Below are 17265 nucleotides of genomic sequence, written 5' to 3'. Positions count from 1 at the left end.
CTTATTATTTCACTGACTCAATGCTGAATATTTCTAAAAACCAATCTATGATAGCTGTAACTTTAATTAAGATTTTAAATTATTAAAATATTCTACATAAGACTTATACATATGTATCATTTTAAATGATACATAAGTTGTAATACTAGTGTAAAGTACAAGTAGATCAACGATAAGTAATTAAGTAATGAACAACACATACATTTCCGTCCCTCCTTGATCAAACGAAAGCAGGAGTTCTTGTCCAGCTGCTTGACTTGCAGAGTATCTTGGTATCATACCATTCAGCCCAATAACAAGTCTTGGTTTACGTGTACGCATGGGAATCTTCTGAGACGGGCTGAAAGAAAAATGCAGCACTGAAGCACACTATTGTATTTGGAACACACTGGCATCTTTCAACAGGATCATCTAATAATGATATAAGAGATATGAGTAGTATTCCTTGATCAGTGTATCTTATGATATGAACATGAAGTGTAAGGAGCACACAGGATGGTGCAAGAATCATGGGGGCTGGTGTAAGGAGCACAAGCTGTCTCATTACTACTACTTCTAATGAATCTTAATATCTATTTGCCTTATTTTTGCTTATACAATCATATCCTGGCAATAAGATTTCTCTTACATTCAGATTCAGCCATTTAAATATTGTTTGCTGACATTTGGTAACTAGCATCATTTTCCTGGCTTAGAAACATGCATTTACCAGATTAAACTGCATCTGCTAATCTTTCATTAATTTCAATCTTTATCAATCATTTCCTTCCTTATTTCTGTATCATGTCTGTGGTAGAATGTATCTTTCCAACTCTACATTGGGATTTGAGAGAAAACCACCTCATTTGAAGCATCAAATCAAGCAGACATTGACCATCATTTCTACCAGCTTACAAGGTTGCAAGGCTTTGGATCTTCCCCTCGTTTAGGGATTGGATGTACAATACAGTAGACAATTTTTAGCCCATTGGGAAAACTCCTTCCTACCACATTGTATTATATATATACCAAGAAGAAAGGCAGGTGACTTTTTAGGGAATGATCACTCTACATCGAAAATGTTGCTCTTAAGTAGCGAGTATGGGATGTTGAACATTTTCCCTCTGAGAGAACGAAAAGTAAAACCACCAGTCTCCTATTGGTGATGGTCATGCCCATAGGGTGAAAGCGAGCCCCTCTCTTGGAGACTTGTGCAAAGTGTTTAGCTCTCACAGTGGCTGAACCCTGAAGCTGCAGCCACTGTGCCCCCCCCCTCCCCATTCATCCTCATCACTGCCAAGAACAAGGGTTGTATCTACTACACACATTTTGAACAATTTTATACACTAAGGATGTCGGAGTAGACAAATTAATTGTGGGCACAGAAAAATGCAGACCCAAACATCACCCGAAAAGAAGGAGACTGCAGCAAACGAACAACCTACCACTAGGACCAAACGAGGCAGAAAATACACGGACGCCGGAGGAGAGCTGGAAACTCCCCGACCCGACCCCCAGAGTCAATGCCAACAGGAAAAGAAGATCTGAAAAGCAAAACAAAAAAACACACCAGAACCGAAGGGGTCACGACAAACCGAGGAGAAGAAAGAAAATAGACCACCCGGGCCAACGGCCAGGACAGCACCGGAAGCGCATGAGCAGGTTAGAGGTGAAACAATGCACTAGACAGCAAGCGGAATGGAGCAGAGGGAACAACACCAAACACAAGCAGGAGTGGCCCTGCCAGTGCCACCCAATATGACGCGACAGTATATGGCACCAGACGACGGTCCTGGAACAACCCTGAAGGGGAAAGACAAGACAACCTTATCAGAAACCGAAGAACCCTTTGCAGTGATAGGAAAACCAGTAGGACTGCCAGGAAACTACACACTGCCGCTGAGATGAAGCACCCAGGTGGGAGACCAACAACAAAGCCACCAGTGTCCACACAAGCGACAAGAAACTTGAGACAAAAACCCGAGACACGAAGACTCGAGGGGAAGAACGAACCGCCTCGTACAGGGCTGGACCAATCCACAAAAAGAGGCGGAACCACAAGAAGACCCTCAGGATCAAAAACCGGGCAAAGCAGCGCCCCCAACCAAGGCTGGCAAAGAACCAGAAGGAACAGCAGCCAGGGAACCAGGAACTCAATCTCGGCGAGCTGGGAAGGAACCAACCCGGGCGAGCAGACACGCCCCGTCCGGGAGGAACCCCCCTCAGGACCAACAAGACTGAAAACAGACGAGCCAGGGGCCCAGGCAGAAGCCAACGAGGAAAATGAGCACCGTGAAATAAAGTGCAAGACATGAAGCGAAAACAGCGACCCCGAAACCCACAGGAGCAGCGCAACCAGCTCCAGCAGGGAAGAACGACGCACGCGTCTCCGAGGTATACAGGAGGAGAACTACTCAAACGTGTACCGCAGGAAACAAATATGTATGTCCCAGAAAAGAAAAAAAAAAGTCATAGCCAGGACCGGAATCCTAGCTCCTCCCATCCCAAAGAAAAAGAACCGAAAGAGCAGGAGCGGTTGATCAAAAGTCAACAACCACCCACAGACATTGCAACACACAAGCTGGCAGTGAGAAACAAGGAAAAAGTGAAAGAACTCAGTTCCATAACTGAACACTGGGGCAGTCCAAAATCAGGGAACTGAACATGGACAGAGGCCCACCCCAGCACCTAACATCAGTATAGCCAATAAGCACCGACGAAGATACACAACAACGTGTAGCATAGAGGGAGGAAAAACGGAAATAGGCAAGGAAAAGTCCCGAATTATGGTCCAAGCACCGGCAGCTAGGGACAAGAGAGTACAACGAACATGACGAATGACGAAGATCCAAGCAGCAGCAGGTAACGCAATGTACACGACTAACCACATTGTGTTTTGTGGTTGGTCACACATACACAGAGGGACTCCATGGATATAAGGGTGCAGCCGGGCACCTAAGATAGGCAAGAAAGGAGTGACCAGAGATCAGAGACCGAGTCAATGAATAATTATACAAAAAGCACGGACTGAGGGAACGAAGGAGTGTCCAGATATCGAGAAAGACCCAGGTGCCGAAAGACTAAACAAAAGGCACCGAAATTCGGGGCTGCGCCCCACACTACAACTATGGACAAGAGACACAGACAAAGTAAAGTCACTGTAAGACGCACGCAAAGTGGCCAAGCAAAACACACACCACCACCTAACACCCCACCAAAAAGCAAGAACCAGCACCTGGCCAACAATGTCGCCAGACAGTACAATCTCACCTGCAGAACAGACACCCGACTGTGTCACGACACAGCCAAGCCGTGCAATGTACCAGGAGCATCACTAGTGAAGAATGTCCAGAGGTGCACGCCCAGTAGGAGAAGACGAGGTGCAGCAGTACAGAGGTGGAGGAGGCGCTACACCGCAAGCAGAGAAAAGAACTAGGTGACTGCCCCACATTTAAAATCCAGAACACCTCGAGTATCCAGGGGGGTCATGACTGGAGAGAAGAGGAGCGAGAACGGCGTACAATCCGCGAGAAAGGATGCGGAACACCAACACACGTGAACACCGCCCAAAACAAAACAATCACCCCAGCCCCTGAAGTCCGAACCACACACCCATCTTCCGAGGAGGGCGCCAGGAAGGTGTATGTAACGAACAATAGGAATGGCGAGAAAGGAAGGAGAGAATGCGAAGACAAAATAATGCGAAAACAGAATCGAAAGAAGACGACCAATGAGTCTAAGAAAGGACTAGAGAGAAGCCTCCCTGGAAGTCAACAGACCTTCCAATAATATTGGAAGTATCAAAGAGTTTCGTGAACCAACGAGAAATGTGAGAAGCAAGCACAAATGCACAGAGGCACATATGGGCCCAAAGGCACCCCTAGCCCAAGGGACATGCAGGGATCCCGATACGAAGGGAACATTATTGCAACATGGAGAAAAGTACATGTCCAAGAGAAAAAGGTGAGGAAGCAGTGAAAACCACCACAGGAATTACGGAACCAACGGACCCGAAGGAACATGGAACTGAACCCGGGGAGGGGTTACCTTGAGGTGCTTCCGGGGCTTAGCGTCCCCGCGGCCCGGTCGTCGACCAGGCCAGGTCGTCGGGGGTAGGCCCGAAACCAACACGAATGCAGAGGGGGAAGGAAAACCCTCACTCAAGAGGAACTGCAAGCCCCGCTCCGAGGGCACAAAATCCCAAGCGGGGCAAACGGGGCCTAGGGCCCCCCCAGGCAATCCCTCCCCAACCCCTGGAACCTCCAAGACAGGACCCGGGGCCGAGCCATCCCCTCAAAGTCCTGGCCTCACAAGAAAAAGCTGGGGCAGCCGTAAAAACACTAAGGAATGGAGCCCATTGATCAGACCCATACGGCACGGCTGGAAGAACAGGCTCGAATGCCTCTGCCGCCACCCCGGAAAAGGGAAACCCCCCCCCCTCCCAAGACTGCCCGAGACTCAACCCAACTAGACTCTGCCCCAACTCCGAAACCCGCCGACGGTTCGGAGCCGGAAGCAAGGGGAAAGGAAGTATGCATGGCAGAAGAGGAAGGACTAGGAGGAGCAGATGCAACCAGAGCCGAAGCGACTCTCAACCCTATGTCCGGACTCCTATAACCAAAACGGGGCAGTCTCGGGGCATCTGGGGCTGCAACCAACCAAGCACCCTGCAGCAACCGAACCGAGCATGCAATGCAGCAGCTGCCTGCACCCACATATGATGAGTAGTATGGGGTGAACTGGAGCACGTACATACAACAACATCGCACAACTCCGGGCCAAAAGAATACCGACCCAACAGGCAGGAGGTGGAGGCACAACTAGTGAACGTCTCCCCGAGACAAGGAGACAGAGCAACCTTCAAACTCGCTTGCTTGTAAAAAGCGAGAGGGGACTCAAGGGTCACATTCACCAGACCATGGAGCCCCTGTGGGGTTTTCCAGGGCCCTTAGTCATTTTAACACGCTAAGGGAAGCCCAGGCAGTGTACTGTGAACTGGCACCCAAGTCTACCAAAAGAACTTCTAAAAGCTGAACCCCTGGGACGTGTCCACTCACAGGGGCCTACCGGGGGATACCACCAACACAAGAAAACACACACACCGACCCCAACAACAGGGAGGGAAAGGACAAGGCAGAACCCCCTAACCAGGCAGGAAAAAACAAAAACAAAGGAAAAACCCCGCAAGAGGACAATGTACCAAGGCGGAACCGAGCCGGCCGCTATAACAGGTAATAACTAGCTGTGCAGTACCTGTGCCCCTACCAGTGACGAAAACTACTTTCTACCCATAGACAAACCAGGGCAACACAACCCCTGCTGACCCCAAGGGCAGCCAAGTACCGAGTAGTAAAAGACACAGCGGAGGTAGATCCCAGGGAGACTTGTGGAAGGAGGTCCAAGCCGCAAGGGCAATACTTACAGGGCACCTAGGGAAGCGAACCCTAGGCGCATGCAGTCTGAGTACCGTGGAATATTACTCCTGGCTCACACACCACCTGTAGAGATGCCCACACCACAAGGCACAGAACTGAAACAAAACCAGAGCCAGCGGCACACGACTTCTCCAGAATCACATCAGCCAAGAACTGACGGTTGGATTGCCGGCACGGTGATCTGGTGCTCCCCCTCCCCCTTCCCCCTCCGGGGGAATGGGGGGAAGCACAGATGGTGGCGCGGCGGCGTGATGACGTCATGCTAGTTTGCTAATTTTGCTTGGGGAGTACTATCCACTCGTTCGGCTTTCGGTACCAATATTTTTACCAGAATAGGGGTTTGTTTTGAGGTGCCTACCTTTCTGGGTGCATGTCTCAGTCGATGGCAGACATAGAATTTTCCCAAGCACAGGGGGCTTTGTATAGGCCATTGCTCCTCGTGCCTCTCTGAGGGGGGCTAGGTTCTGGCTCGTGGTCCCTGGTAGGCAAAAAGTCCAAGCACATTGACTGATGCCAGAAAGTTATACACATCCATTCAGCCTGGATAGCTCCGGAAAGCCGACAAGGGTTCCCCCAAAAAAGCATGTTGCTCCTCAGGGGCTGCAACTTGACTAAACTCTACTTCAATATGAATTGAACATGCAAGTACTGGTATATGGATTACCATACAATGCAATGACATAGGTGGCATCAAGTCAGACAGAAGAGGAACTTGAATTGCACAATAGAGAATCGAAGCAGCTCAAGCCTTCCAGTTACATCATGGCACCATCAATGAGGGGAACATGCTGTCATGTGCATGCACTTTAACTCTTTGTCCAGTATCCCAAGAATACATTATATGAAATACTCTTCTCTTTATTAAACCCTCCATTTATATCTCATCAATTCATTTATTTACTGGTAATTCTCTTGAATTTAAATTAAAAGTTTGAATATTTAATAAAACTTTGATGTCCTTTCCTTAAAATATAATATACTCTACTGTACTAACTTTTTGCTTGTGTCACGAACAGCTAAAGATGTGCTGCTTGCTAGATCCAATAACCCAATGGCTGGCTTTGTAACTGTGCCCACCATTCCCTTAGCAAAGCCAGATAAGAATCCCTGCAAAGTAAACATTGTAATGTTAATTTTTATAAAAAATGTTATAGTTTCTTTAAACTAGCTACCACAGGGCATTTATCACTTGATAATTTGAAACCTTAATAACAATATTTTATTAAATATTTAAGAAATTCTCTAAATAAACAACCTGGGGCCAGATTCACGAAGCAATCACACAAGCACTTACTAACCTATACATCTTTTCTCAATCTTTGGCGGCTTTGTTTACAATTGCTAAACAGTTAATGAGCTCCGAAGCACCAGGAGGCTGTTTATAACAATAACAGTTGATTGGGATGTTTTCATGCTTGTAAACTGTTTAATGAATGTAACCAAAGCCATTAAAGTTTGAGGAATGATGTACACATTTATAAGTACTTGCGTAACTGTTTTGTGAATCTGGCCCAAGAAACTTACTGGAAAGCCTTCCTGTGTTGCTCCAGTGTATGTTTGTGAGACAATACTAGTGAGTCCACCATAAAGTCCTAAGCCAAGGCCTCGCAAACCTGCCACAATATGGTCTGCCCCATTTACTGCTTGTAGGGCACGTAATTTCTGTCGATGTTCCTCGTGTTTCTCATCCATGGTAACATGACCAACAGCATCTGACAGCGACCCTATAATGTGTAAAATCAATAATGGTTCAAGTACACATAAGACACATTAAATTTATGTGAAAGAGGTATTAAAACTTGTGTGGACACAAAACAGTAAAAGTTAAATGGCAAGGATGATGGCCAAAAAACCAGCATTGAATGTAATGAAATGCTATTTTCTGGGTGAGTCCCGGAGGTTCCTCGGAGCTATCCAGGCTGAATGGATATGAATAACTTTCTGGCATCAGTCAAAGTGCTAGGAGTTCTTGCCTACCAGGGACCACGAGCCAGAACCTGGCCCCCTCAGAGAGGCACGAGGAGCAATGGCCTATATTAACCCCCTTGTGGTTGGGAGCATTCTATGTCTGCCATCGACCGGGATAGGCACCCAGAAAGGTAGGCGCCCCAAACCAAACCCCTATTCTGGTAAAAATATTGCTACTGAAAGCTGAACGAGTGGACAGAACTCCCCAAACAAAATTATCTAACTAGCATGACGTCATCACGTCGCCGCGCCACCATCTGCGCAGCATCCCCCTCCCCGGGAGGCGGAAGGGGGAGCCCTAGACCCTCCACGCCGGCGATCCAACTGGCAGTTCTTAGGCTGGATATCAAAATACGCGAAAAACGCCGCCGACCGGAGGGAGAGAGGGATGCCAGGGAGCCTCCGGGACTCACCCAGAAAATGGCATTCCATTACATTCAACGCTGGTTTTCTGTGGGGAGCCCCGTCGGCTCCCCAAAGCTACTTCACCACAGATAAGGTAAACAGGGAAGGAGCCAGGAGGCGGATGCCACGCGCCCTAACCTAGAAACCAAGACCACAGACAACACAAAGACCAAAACGAGAAGAAAATAGACCACCCAGGCCAACTACCAGGATGGCACCAGAACTAAAGAGCAGGCCACAGGCGAACAACGCCCAGGACAGCAAGTGGAACGGAGCAGAAGGAACTGCAACACCGAACGCAAGCAGGAGCGGCTCCGCCGGCACCACCCAATATGAGGTGACAGGACACGAGCCCAGACGACAGACCCGGAACAACCCTGAAGGGAAGACAAGCCAACCCTATCTAAGACCGAAGGACCCTTCGTAGTGATAGGAAAACCGGAAGGACCATCAGGAAAACCACACACCGCCCCAAGACAAAACACGCAGGTGGGAGACCAACAAGGAACCCACCAGTGCCGACGCAAATGACGAGAAACGAGCACCACGAACGAAGACGCAAAATGCGAATCGAAAAACTGCAACCCCGCAACCCAAAGGAGCAAGCTAACCAGCTCCAGCAGGGAAGAAAGACGCACGCGTCCCAGAGGCATCCAAGAGGAGATCTACCCAGGACGTGAACCGCAGGAAAGCAAACACACCCGTTCCAGAAAAGGAACAAAGAAAAACCGGAGCCAGGACCGGAACCCAGCAAACCTGGTTCCAAGAAAAGAAACCAGAAAGACAGGAGCGGCAGACCAAAAGTCCACAACCCCCCACAGACAGAGCAACACCGAAGCCTGCAGGAAGTTACACAGAAAAACGCAGGAACTCGGTACCAAAACGGAACACCGGAGAAGTCCAAAAGCAGGGAACTGAACATGGACAGAGGCCCACCTGAGCACCAAACAACAGGATAGGCCAGAAGCACTGACCCAGATACACAAATAGATGGAGCATGGGAGGAGGAAAAACGGGAATAGGTAAGGAAAACCCCGAATACAGCCCAAGGAGTGGCCGGGAAGTAAGGCACACGACCAACCACAAAATGTGTAGAGGAGGGCGTACATACCCGATGAACCTCATGGACAGCAGGGTACAGTCAGGCACCGAAGTTAGGCAAGGAATGAGTGTCCCGAGAGGGAAAGACCCAGGTGTTGACAACGAAACCAAAAGCGCCGAAATGCGAGGCAGAGCCCAACAGGACAACAAAGAACAAAAGACAGGGACAAAAGTCACTGAAGACCCACGCAAAGTGACCAAACACACCACACCAAACACCCCTTTTTGGAGCCATCGACTCAATCCCGCCAAGCGGAGAAGAGTAAACAAGGATGGAGCACTGAACAAGGGTGGTGGAGTGAGCAGATTATCCCAATAAGATACTTGCTCCAAACGCATTAGCCTAACGAGAGAAGCAAAGCTCTATGGAGGACCAATCATGAAACTCAAACCGTTCCAAACTTCCAGTTAATATGCCTGCCAACCTTTGGAGAACGGCGAGGTATCGCCCGAACATAGAAGCAGCAGAGTAGCGAATAATAACTAGGCGATCTGCAAGTGTGCTCTAGAACAGACACTTGCGAGAAACCGTACCGACTCCCAGCACGCTGAACTCGCACCATTGCCCACCAAAATAACACCCACATACCACTGTATACGCAACAAAACATATGCAGCCTCTGAGTGGTTGTGTTTATTGTCACCAATCTTCACAGAACAATAGAACTGGGACAGAGGCACACGCCACCCTTGCAGCACATTTTGGACACGAAACAATGGGCATAAAAGGGATAAGTGTAGAATCAGGAAAGACTTGAGGAATGACCGGCACGGTAACAGGTTCGGTGATTCGCGGAACCAATTACCGCGTAATGTGGTGGTGGGGCCCCACGATTTGTGCAAAAGTGGGTTGGACATGTATATGAGCGGGAATGGTTGGGAAGAAATAGGAGCTGCCTCAAACGGGCCAATAGGCCCTCTGCAGTTCCTCTGGTCTTATGTCCGTATGGTCATATGCACAAGGGGACACAGGAGGAAGCCGAGTACCCAAAGGAGCCATAGACACGAAAAAGAACCCGATCAATGTCAGAGGGGAAAGGAAGCAGAAATCCCTAAGAAGCTATGTGGTGGAGGCAGACTCCACCCACAGGAGCAACCGTAGAGAAGACAGAGCCCAGAAGGCTCAGGAAACTGCACAACTGTCAACTGACAGGAGAGGCGGGGCCCAAGAGCCAGAGATCAACCCCCACAAGCACAACTAGGCAAGCACCCCACCAAAAAGTGAGAACCAGCCCATGGCCGACAGAAGCGACAGATAATTTTGTTTGGGGAGTTCTGTCCACTCGTTCAGCTTTCGGTAGCAATATTTTTACCAGAATATGGGTTTGTTTTGGGGCTCCTACCTTTCTGGGTGGTCGATGGCAGACATAGAATGCTCCCAACCACAAGGGGGTTTCTATAGGCCATTGCTCCTCGTGCCTCTCTGATGGGGCCAGGTTCTGGCTCGTGGTCCCCGGTAGGCAAGAACTCCTAGCACTCCTATTCAGCTTGGATAGCTTCGGGGAGCCGATGGGGCTCCCCTCCCGTCGTAGAGGCGACGTCCGTCTGCCAGCACATCAGTTTAAGAACTTGGGTGGTGCCGTCTCTCCCGGGGTAGCTCCCCCCCCCCCTGCGAGGGGGAAGTGGGGTAGTGCTAATGACGGGGGGGGGGGGGGGAGGGAAGGGGGGGTTGCTAGTTTGATGACATGTTGCTTGTTTGTTTGTTTTTCTCTTTTTTCTTCTCTTTTCAGCACATAACTTGCATTGTGTAACCAGACAGAGGTCTGTTTTGTTTCGCCTAACTTTCAGGGTCCTTCCTCGGTCTGTGGCAATTATGTCAAACTTTAAATGTGCTCATAGGCCATTGCTCCCTGCACCTCTCTGAGGGGGCCAGGTTCTGGCTTGTGGTTCCCGGTAGGCAAAGGACTGATTGATGACCCCAAACTAATATAAATCTATAACAGTTCAGATAGCTTCAGGGAGCCGATAGGGCTCCCCCATCCCCAGATATTCTAAGGTTATTTAAATGTGAGTTAGGAACAGAATATAGTGTCAGTAAAAAACAGCAAGAAATAAACAAAAATATTTGGAAATGCTTTTCTATTAGTTTACTGTTCAATACAAAAGTTTCCTAATACAAAACTATACATTTTTCTGCACTATAAAAATCTGACTCCTGAATTTGACAAAGTAACTGGGATGTTGCGATGCTGAGATATTGAGAGAGAGAGAGAGAGGAAATGAGATACCAGGATGTAAGGATTAGTAATGTTGACCAATTTGATCAACAGCTTGTCACTTATCAGTAACAGCTGACTAATTTCTGCATCATTATATGAACACTATACAAGCCATGAACATTCTATTTAGCCAAAAGGTCAGTAGATAAGGTAGTAGCTAAGTTAATTATGGAAAATTTTCTATATTTTTAAAGGTAAAGAGGTATGTTTTTCTATATAATGAAAACTAAATACAAGAACTTTATTATGTCTCATTTTGGTTGCCTTAAAATGAACAATATGCTAATGTGGCATCTCACACACAAAAGGTGAAGTAAGGCGTCACTGCTGCCATGACGGTCGTAACGGTAAGTTTTAACATTCACTTTACATTCAGCACAAACACCAATCAATGCTCTTAAGAGGTATTTCGAGACCTAAGCTTTGTATCATAATTATAACAATAATACTTTTCATTATCAATATAAAAAACCAATGTTGAATGTAATGAAACACCATTTTCTGAGGGGAGCCCCTACAGCTCCCCGGAGCTATCCAGGCTGATATGGATACCCCTAACTTTGGCATCAGTCGAAGTGGGTGGAGTTATAGGCCTACTGGGGACCACGAGCCAGACCCTGACCCCCTCAGAAAGGCACTAGGAGCAATGGCCTATAGAAATGCACATGTGATTTTGGAGCATTCAATATCTGCCATTGACCGGAAAGGTAAGCGCCCCAAAACAAACCCCTATTCTGGTTAAAACGACGAAAATAGACAAACGAGTGGACAGAACTCCCCAAATGAAAACTGTTATATGAGCACGACGTCACACGAGCCACATCGCATGTCTGTGCAGCTCCCCCCTTCCTGGGAAGGTGAAGGGAGGAGCTCCAGACCCCTGTGCCAGTGATCTACACCCCAGTTCTGATTAAAATACTGTACATGAAAACCGCCGACCGGAGGGCGGGAGGGAGAATTGCCGGGGAGCCTCCGGGACTCGCCCAGAAAATGGCGTTTAATTACATTTATCGCTGGTTTTCTGGGGGAAACCCCTATGGATTCCTGGAACTACTTCACCAAAAACGATAACAGAGGGACTTATCCGGGAGGCAGTAAGTGCTCACATTCAACACGAAGTCGAGACAGGCTGCAACCGCTGACCCAAAGCGACACAAGCCCAACTAGGCCCAGGAACATCTACAAGGTAGCGAGCAATTAGGACCCTGTTCGACCCCCGAAAAGCCCCGTGCCTGAATGTCAGCCCAAGACATGTAGCCAAAGACGGCTGCAAGCGCAGCAAACTTACGAACGTCATTGGGCCGGGGATCGACTGCAGGCTGGCTAGACCGAATGACCCTGCAGACAACCGGAGAGGCGCGAATCCGGGAACAGGGAAGAAGGGAAACCAGATCAATCCAAGGCGCCTCCCCAGCCACAGAGGCCGTGGCGCGCGTGGCATATTTCTTTTAGGAGAGTTCTATCCACTTGTTCGGCTTTGGGTAGCAATAATTTCACCAGAATAGGGGTTTGTTTTGGGGCGCTTACCTTTCTGGGTGCCTGTCCCGGTCGATGGCAGATACTGAATGCTCCAAAATCACATGTGCATTTCTATAGGCCTATGCTCCTCGTGCCTCTCTGAAGGGGCCAGGTTCTGGCTCATGGTCCCCGGTAGGCCTAGAACTCCACCCACATCGACTGATGCCAAAGTTAGGGATATCCATTTCAGCCTGGATAGCTCCGGGGAGCCATAGGGGCTCCCCTCAGAAAGTTTCGTAATAGGTAAGTAAATGAATGTACCTGCACAAGAAGAAATAGCTGAAAATTAAAAAGTAAAATTCAAAATGCGAATTATAATTATTTTACTAAAAATTAACATACAACTGCTCAATTAATAAAAGTTATTTGGAATTTATCAGGATAAACTTTGGACTTAAATTTGTATTTACTTTGATAAATTCATATTACCAGTATATATGTTTTTAAAATGTGTAAATTTAAACAAATCATTCCTAATCATAAAATAACAGTTATCAATTACAGTATCTCCAATGAACAAGTATTCACTCGCACTTCCATGATAATTATAATTTAAAAATACATATGCCTTATATGAAGCATATCTTCAAGATATTGACATACAAATGAAAGAAATGCCAATTAGGTGACGAGCAGCAATATGGCAAAAAGCTTCACACACACAGGAAAGCTGGCGCAGGAAAAATTACTGAAAGCAAAAACAAACACGTAGTCACGAGATGTAACAATTAGCACAAATGGTTTTAATTTATATTAAAATCTACCGATCAAACTTGATTGCCAGATACAGCTTACTCAGACTGACCAGTCAGTCATTACTGTATTGTCCAAATAAAGTTTGTGATTAGGTTCTGAGAGCGATTGTTGCAGAGGCAATGACATAATTGTTGAAGTAAGTTTATGGACGGGTTGTGAGAGCAGAAGAGGCGATACAACATAGAGTGGTGGGAAAGGGTGGGAGGAAGATAACTATTTGGCCAGTCATCTGCCCTAACTACCACACAAGTGCTGCTCGTCCACATGACCCACTAAAGTCTACCAACCCACGTTTGTTTTGGTTTCTTACATTGCAATGTAGCATAAATTTCCATAATATTTTTGGATATACCACAGAAATTTTGGAACACCCTTGCTTTATGCCAGCTATGAAAACAGGTAATGTCAGTGATTTCAGTGGTAATTACTTGGTTCTTGATACAACTTTTGCTCCAACCCATGGATCAAAGCATAATTATAAACTTCAAGCACCACTATAGAAGCAACATTGCTAGATGGACACATCGAGAAGGTATGTTAAGTTGCTTCAAATAGATATATCTTATATCTTTCCTGCATACCCAGTAAAAATTACCTTTCCCAATATCACTGTTATAACTTTATTCATCACAAGTGAACCCCCTTGGGTTTCTTCCTATTAATAGGAGGCTGCCTGACAGTAATTGCAGTGCTTTCTGGTTCTTCACCAGATCCAGAAAATTTCTGGCTCTTCGTACAGTAGTTGGTTTCTGTGGTGGTGTTCATATCATTTTTGTTATAGTTGTATGTCTAACACCACCTTTTGCTTAACCCTACTTCATCATAGAGGTCAGTGCTATTAGTTCCCCCCTTCTTTAAATAGAGTCGGTGCTCTTTCACTTTCATCCTTCATGCATAACCACTAGGACCAACTTCATGCTTTGCTGTGGCAACCAAAGTCGTCTTAATCAAACCTAACCGAAACAACATTCAAGATTTTATATAGCTGAAGTCCTGGACCCTTGGTGAGTACCCTTATTTTTTTAATCACATCTTGAGTTTACAGTATTTAATGAATCTAGACAGAACTGTGATGAATTTTCAGATAAACAATATTTTTCCTGGCCAGAAAGGAACACAATTGTCTAAATAAATAAACAAGGGTTTTTCAAGTGAATTTCTGTCGCGATCAACTTGGTCTCTGTATGAGAATTATTATTTTCAGTTAATACTATGCATACTGTTCTTGTGTATTTATAGTATTTACATATCTAAATAATATATTATATACTAATATACATTAATACAAAGACAAATACATAACACACATTAGAGAAAGTATACTTATACACACGCAAACCACACACGTTATAAAATACTTCACCCAGTAGCTATCATCACTAAAGGATATACAAAGCACAAAAACCACTAATTAACATTGTGAACACTCAAAAGCATGACCAAGCAAATTCAAGATATTACCATTATTGCATTGTTCAAAATTCAGAGTGCAACACAAACCTTAGAATTATAGTTTAAACAATAACTGGATAAACAAATCCACAAGGGCCGTGATGAGGGTTTGAACCTATGCCCGGGATGATCCCAAACGCGCTTTAGTCGCCTATGCCACGGCATGGAAAAAGAATTGCAACCTGGAGTTGTAATCTCGTGAGGGCAGTAGCACTCTAGGTTGCAATTCTTTTACCGTGTCGTGGCATAGTCGACTAAGGTGCATCTGGGATCATCCCGGGCATAGGTTCGAACCCTTATCACAAGCCCTTGTGGATTTATTCATTTGATACATCATGCTATTGTGATATCTGTGTGTAATAACTGGATAGCATTCCTACTCATAATGTGAAACTTAAAGGTGTTTGTGTGAGATTCTTAAGTTTGAAATGCTGAACGTGGACATTTTAATTGCATAAAATGTATACCATTTGATGACAGAAGCGTGAATGAAAAGTAGTATTTTGGAGCAGATTACTAAATGAGGCTGGTATGATGCCTAAGCATTATAAATAATTATAAAGGTTGATCCAATGGTAAAGTGGGACTAGATCACGAGAACGAATGCCAGGTAATGGGTGACCCACGATTAAAGGACAATGGCTAAGGATTGAAATATTTATCCAATTAGCACTTACATTCGGCGGGGATGGATACTGCGTCCATAAACAACTCGACGGATGTTTGGCAGTGACGCATTTTGAGTCCAAAATTAAAATATTTGTTAAAATTCCATTTGTTTCCCGATCATCAAGGGACTAGTTTTAAAATGCACACGTTTAGACTGCAAACAATTTGATACCAGAATGAATGATGTAGCATTGAAATTGAGGTGAGAAAACTGAACAAAGTATACACATTTTAGTGTTGGTGTGCGTATGGGTGCTCGCTCACAGGTAACGCTCAGCTGATTTTTTAGTTTGTTGCAGGTGGCACGGCAGGCTTTTTGATCTTATATGCATATATATCCCTTTAGAGAATTCTATTGCAAACAATTCCAAAATGAACAATGTAACACGAAAATGACATGAGAAAACTGCAAAAAAGAGTACACACATTTTAGTGTGGGTGCACGCTCATGGGAAACGCTCGGCCCACCTTGGGGTGGGCTGGGGCACGCACGCTGGGGATGCGAAAGTGTTAAAGAGTTTTCTGTTACTAATACACATTATAAATACTGTATAAGGATACAGTACAGATATACATATACATGTTACAGGTAAATGATAGAATTGAACAACAGAGTTTGATTATGTGCTTGCTGAGAGAAGTATTCTCCAAAATGTGTGGTATGTGAGCAGTGAGAGGAATATCTGGAGAAGGCAGACATGCGGACTGGCTGGGAGCTCACACCAGTCAGTCTTCGAGGTAGGCCAGAACCCGAACCCCTAGCAGATGTAAGCAGGTCACCATGACCTGGGTAAGGCGTGTGAAAATGCGTGGTACCAGATTCAAGGTGAATGGAAGGCAATGAATGCGGTAAGTTTGACACCCCAAAACCGAGCCAGTCCCTGAACCCCCGGATGAATTGGGAGGTGCCAATATGTGTCCCGGAGGTTCAGAGACACCATCCAGAGACAGCCCAGCTCCAAAAGAAGCTGGACATGGGACAGAGTGGTCATCCAAAAGGAAGGGCAAAAGATCCAGGGGTTCAGACACGACAATTCCAAACTGAACCTCAGATCCCCACAGTCCCTTTTCCAAACTGGAAACAGGTGGGGAAACCCACCTGAGGGATGGGGTCGTTTTGACAACACCCAAGAGCACCCACTCCAAGATGAGCTGACAGAACGCAGGACAAAAGGCCTGTCCCCCCGAACCCCCCAAAGGAGGAGGAGCCACCCAATGCCACTGCAGGCCGGAGGAAACAACCTGAAACCCCCCACAAATTGTGGGACCAGGCATGAGCAAACAAAGTGAGCCTCCACCTGACTGCTCCATTAACGGGGCAAACCGCGAAAGGGCCGACGCCCCTTACAAGAAGCAGGGTAGCAGAGTGATCACCGTGCTGACCAGATGTCGCCAACACTGAAGGCTGCGTCGGCTCTGAAACTGGCACCACCAACCTACCACAGCAAGAAGAACCCCAAGCTCTGACATAACCCTTCTGGGAAGAGCCTTCACAGCCCCCCCACCCACTCTCCAGAGAACCAACAAGTTTGACATGGGACGACAACTAGAAGAAGCTGCCTGCAGATACTGCACCACCACAGACTCCGCAAACAGCTAAAGGATAAAAAGGCATAGAAAACCTAAGAGCCAGGGGGGCCCCAAGTGGATTCCAAGGACTGAGCGAGCACCACCTGACAGCATGCGAGGTGAGAAGCAAAGAACAGAGACACCGCTTCCCGCAGGATTTACGCAAACAGCTTCAACAGGGCAGCAGATGCTTG

At 46.5% G+C, this 17265-nt stretch overlaps 1 protein-coding gene across 8 annotated transcripts in view; it reads right to left on the bottom strand.

Annotated features, from left to right (window-relative positions):
* The window catches only part of Vps13D (vacuolar protein sorting 13D), a 249867-nt gene that overhangs the window by 14541 nt on the left and 218061 nt on the right, over nucleotides 1-17265 (bottom strand). For all 8 annotated transcript variants that reach the window (XM_069324372.1, XM_069324377.1, XM_045763846.2 and 5 more), the window contains 3 exons: nucleotides 6939-7138; nucleotides 6409-6521; nucleotides 203-340 (listed from right to left, as the gene is read on the bottom strand). In XM_069324372.1, coding sequence (XP_069180473.1) covers nucleotides 203-340; nucleotides 6409-6521; nucleotides 6939-7138 — 451 coding nt within the window. The remainder of the gene's footprint in view (nucleotides 1-202; nucleotides 341-6408; nucleotides 6522-6938; nucleotides 7139-17265) is intronic.

This window comes from Procambarus clarkii, chromosome 14 (assembly GCF_040958095.1).
Source record: "Procambarus clarkii isolate CNS0578487 chromosome 14, FALCON_Pclarkii_2.0, whole genome shotgun sequence".
In the NCBI taxonomy this organism is placed as follows: Eukaryota; Metazoa; Arthropoda; class Malacostraca; order Decapoda; family Cambaridae; genus Procambarus; species Procambarus clarkii.
The sequence above is the reverse complement of the archived record's forward strand: the minus strand, read 5'-3'. Positions and strand labels throughout refer to the sequence as shown.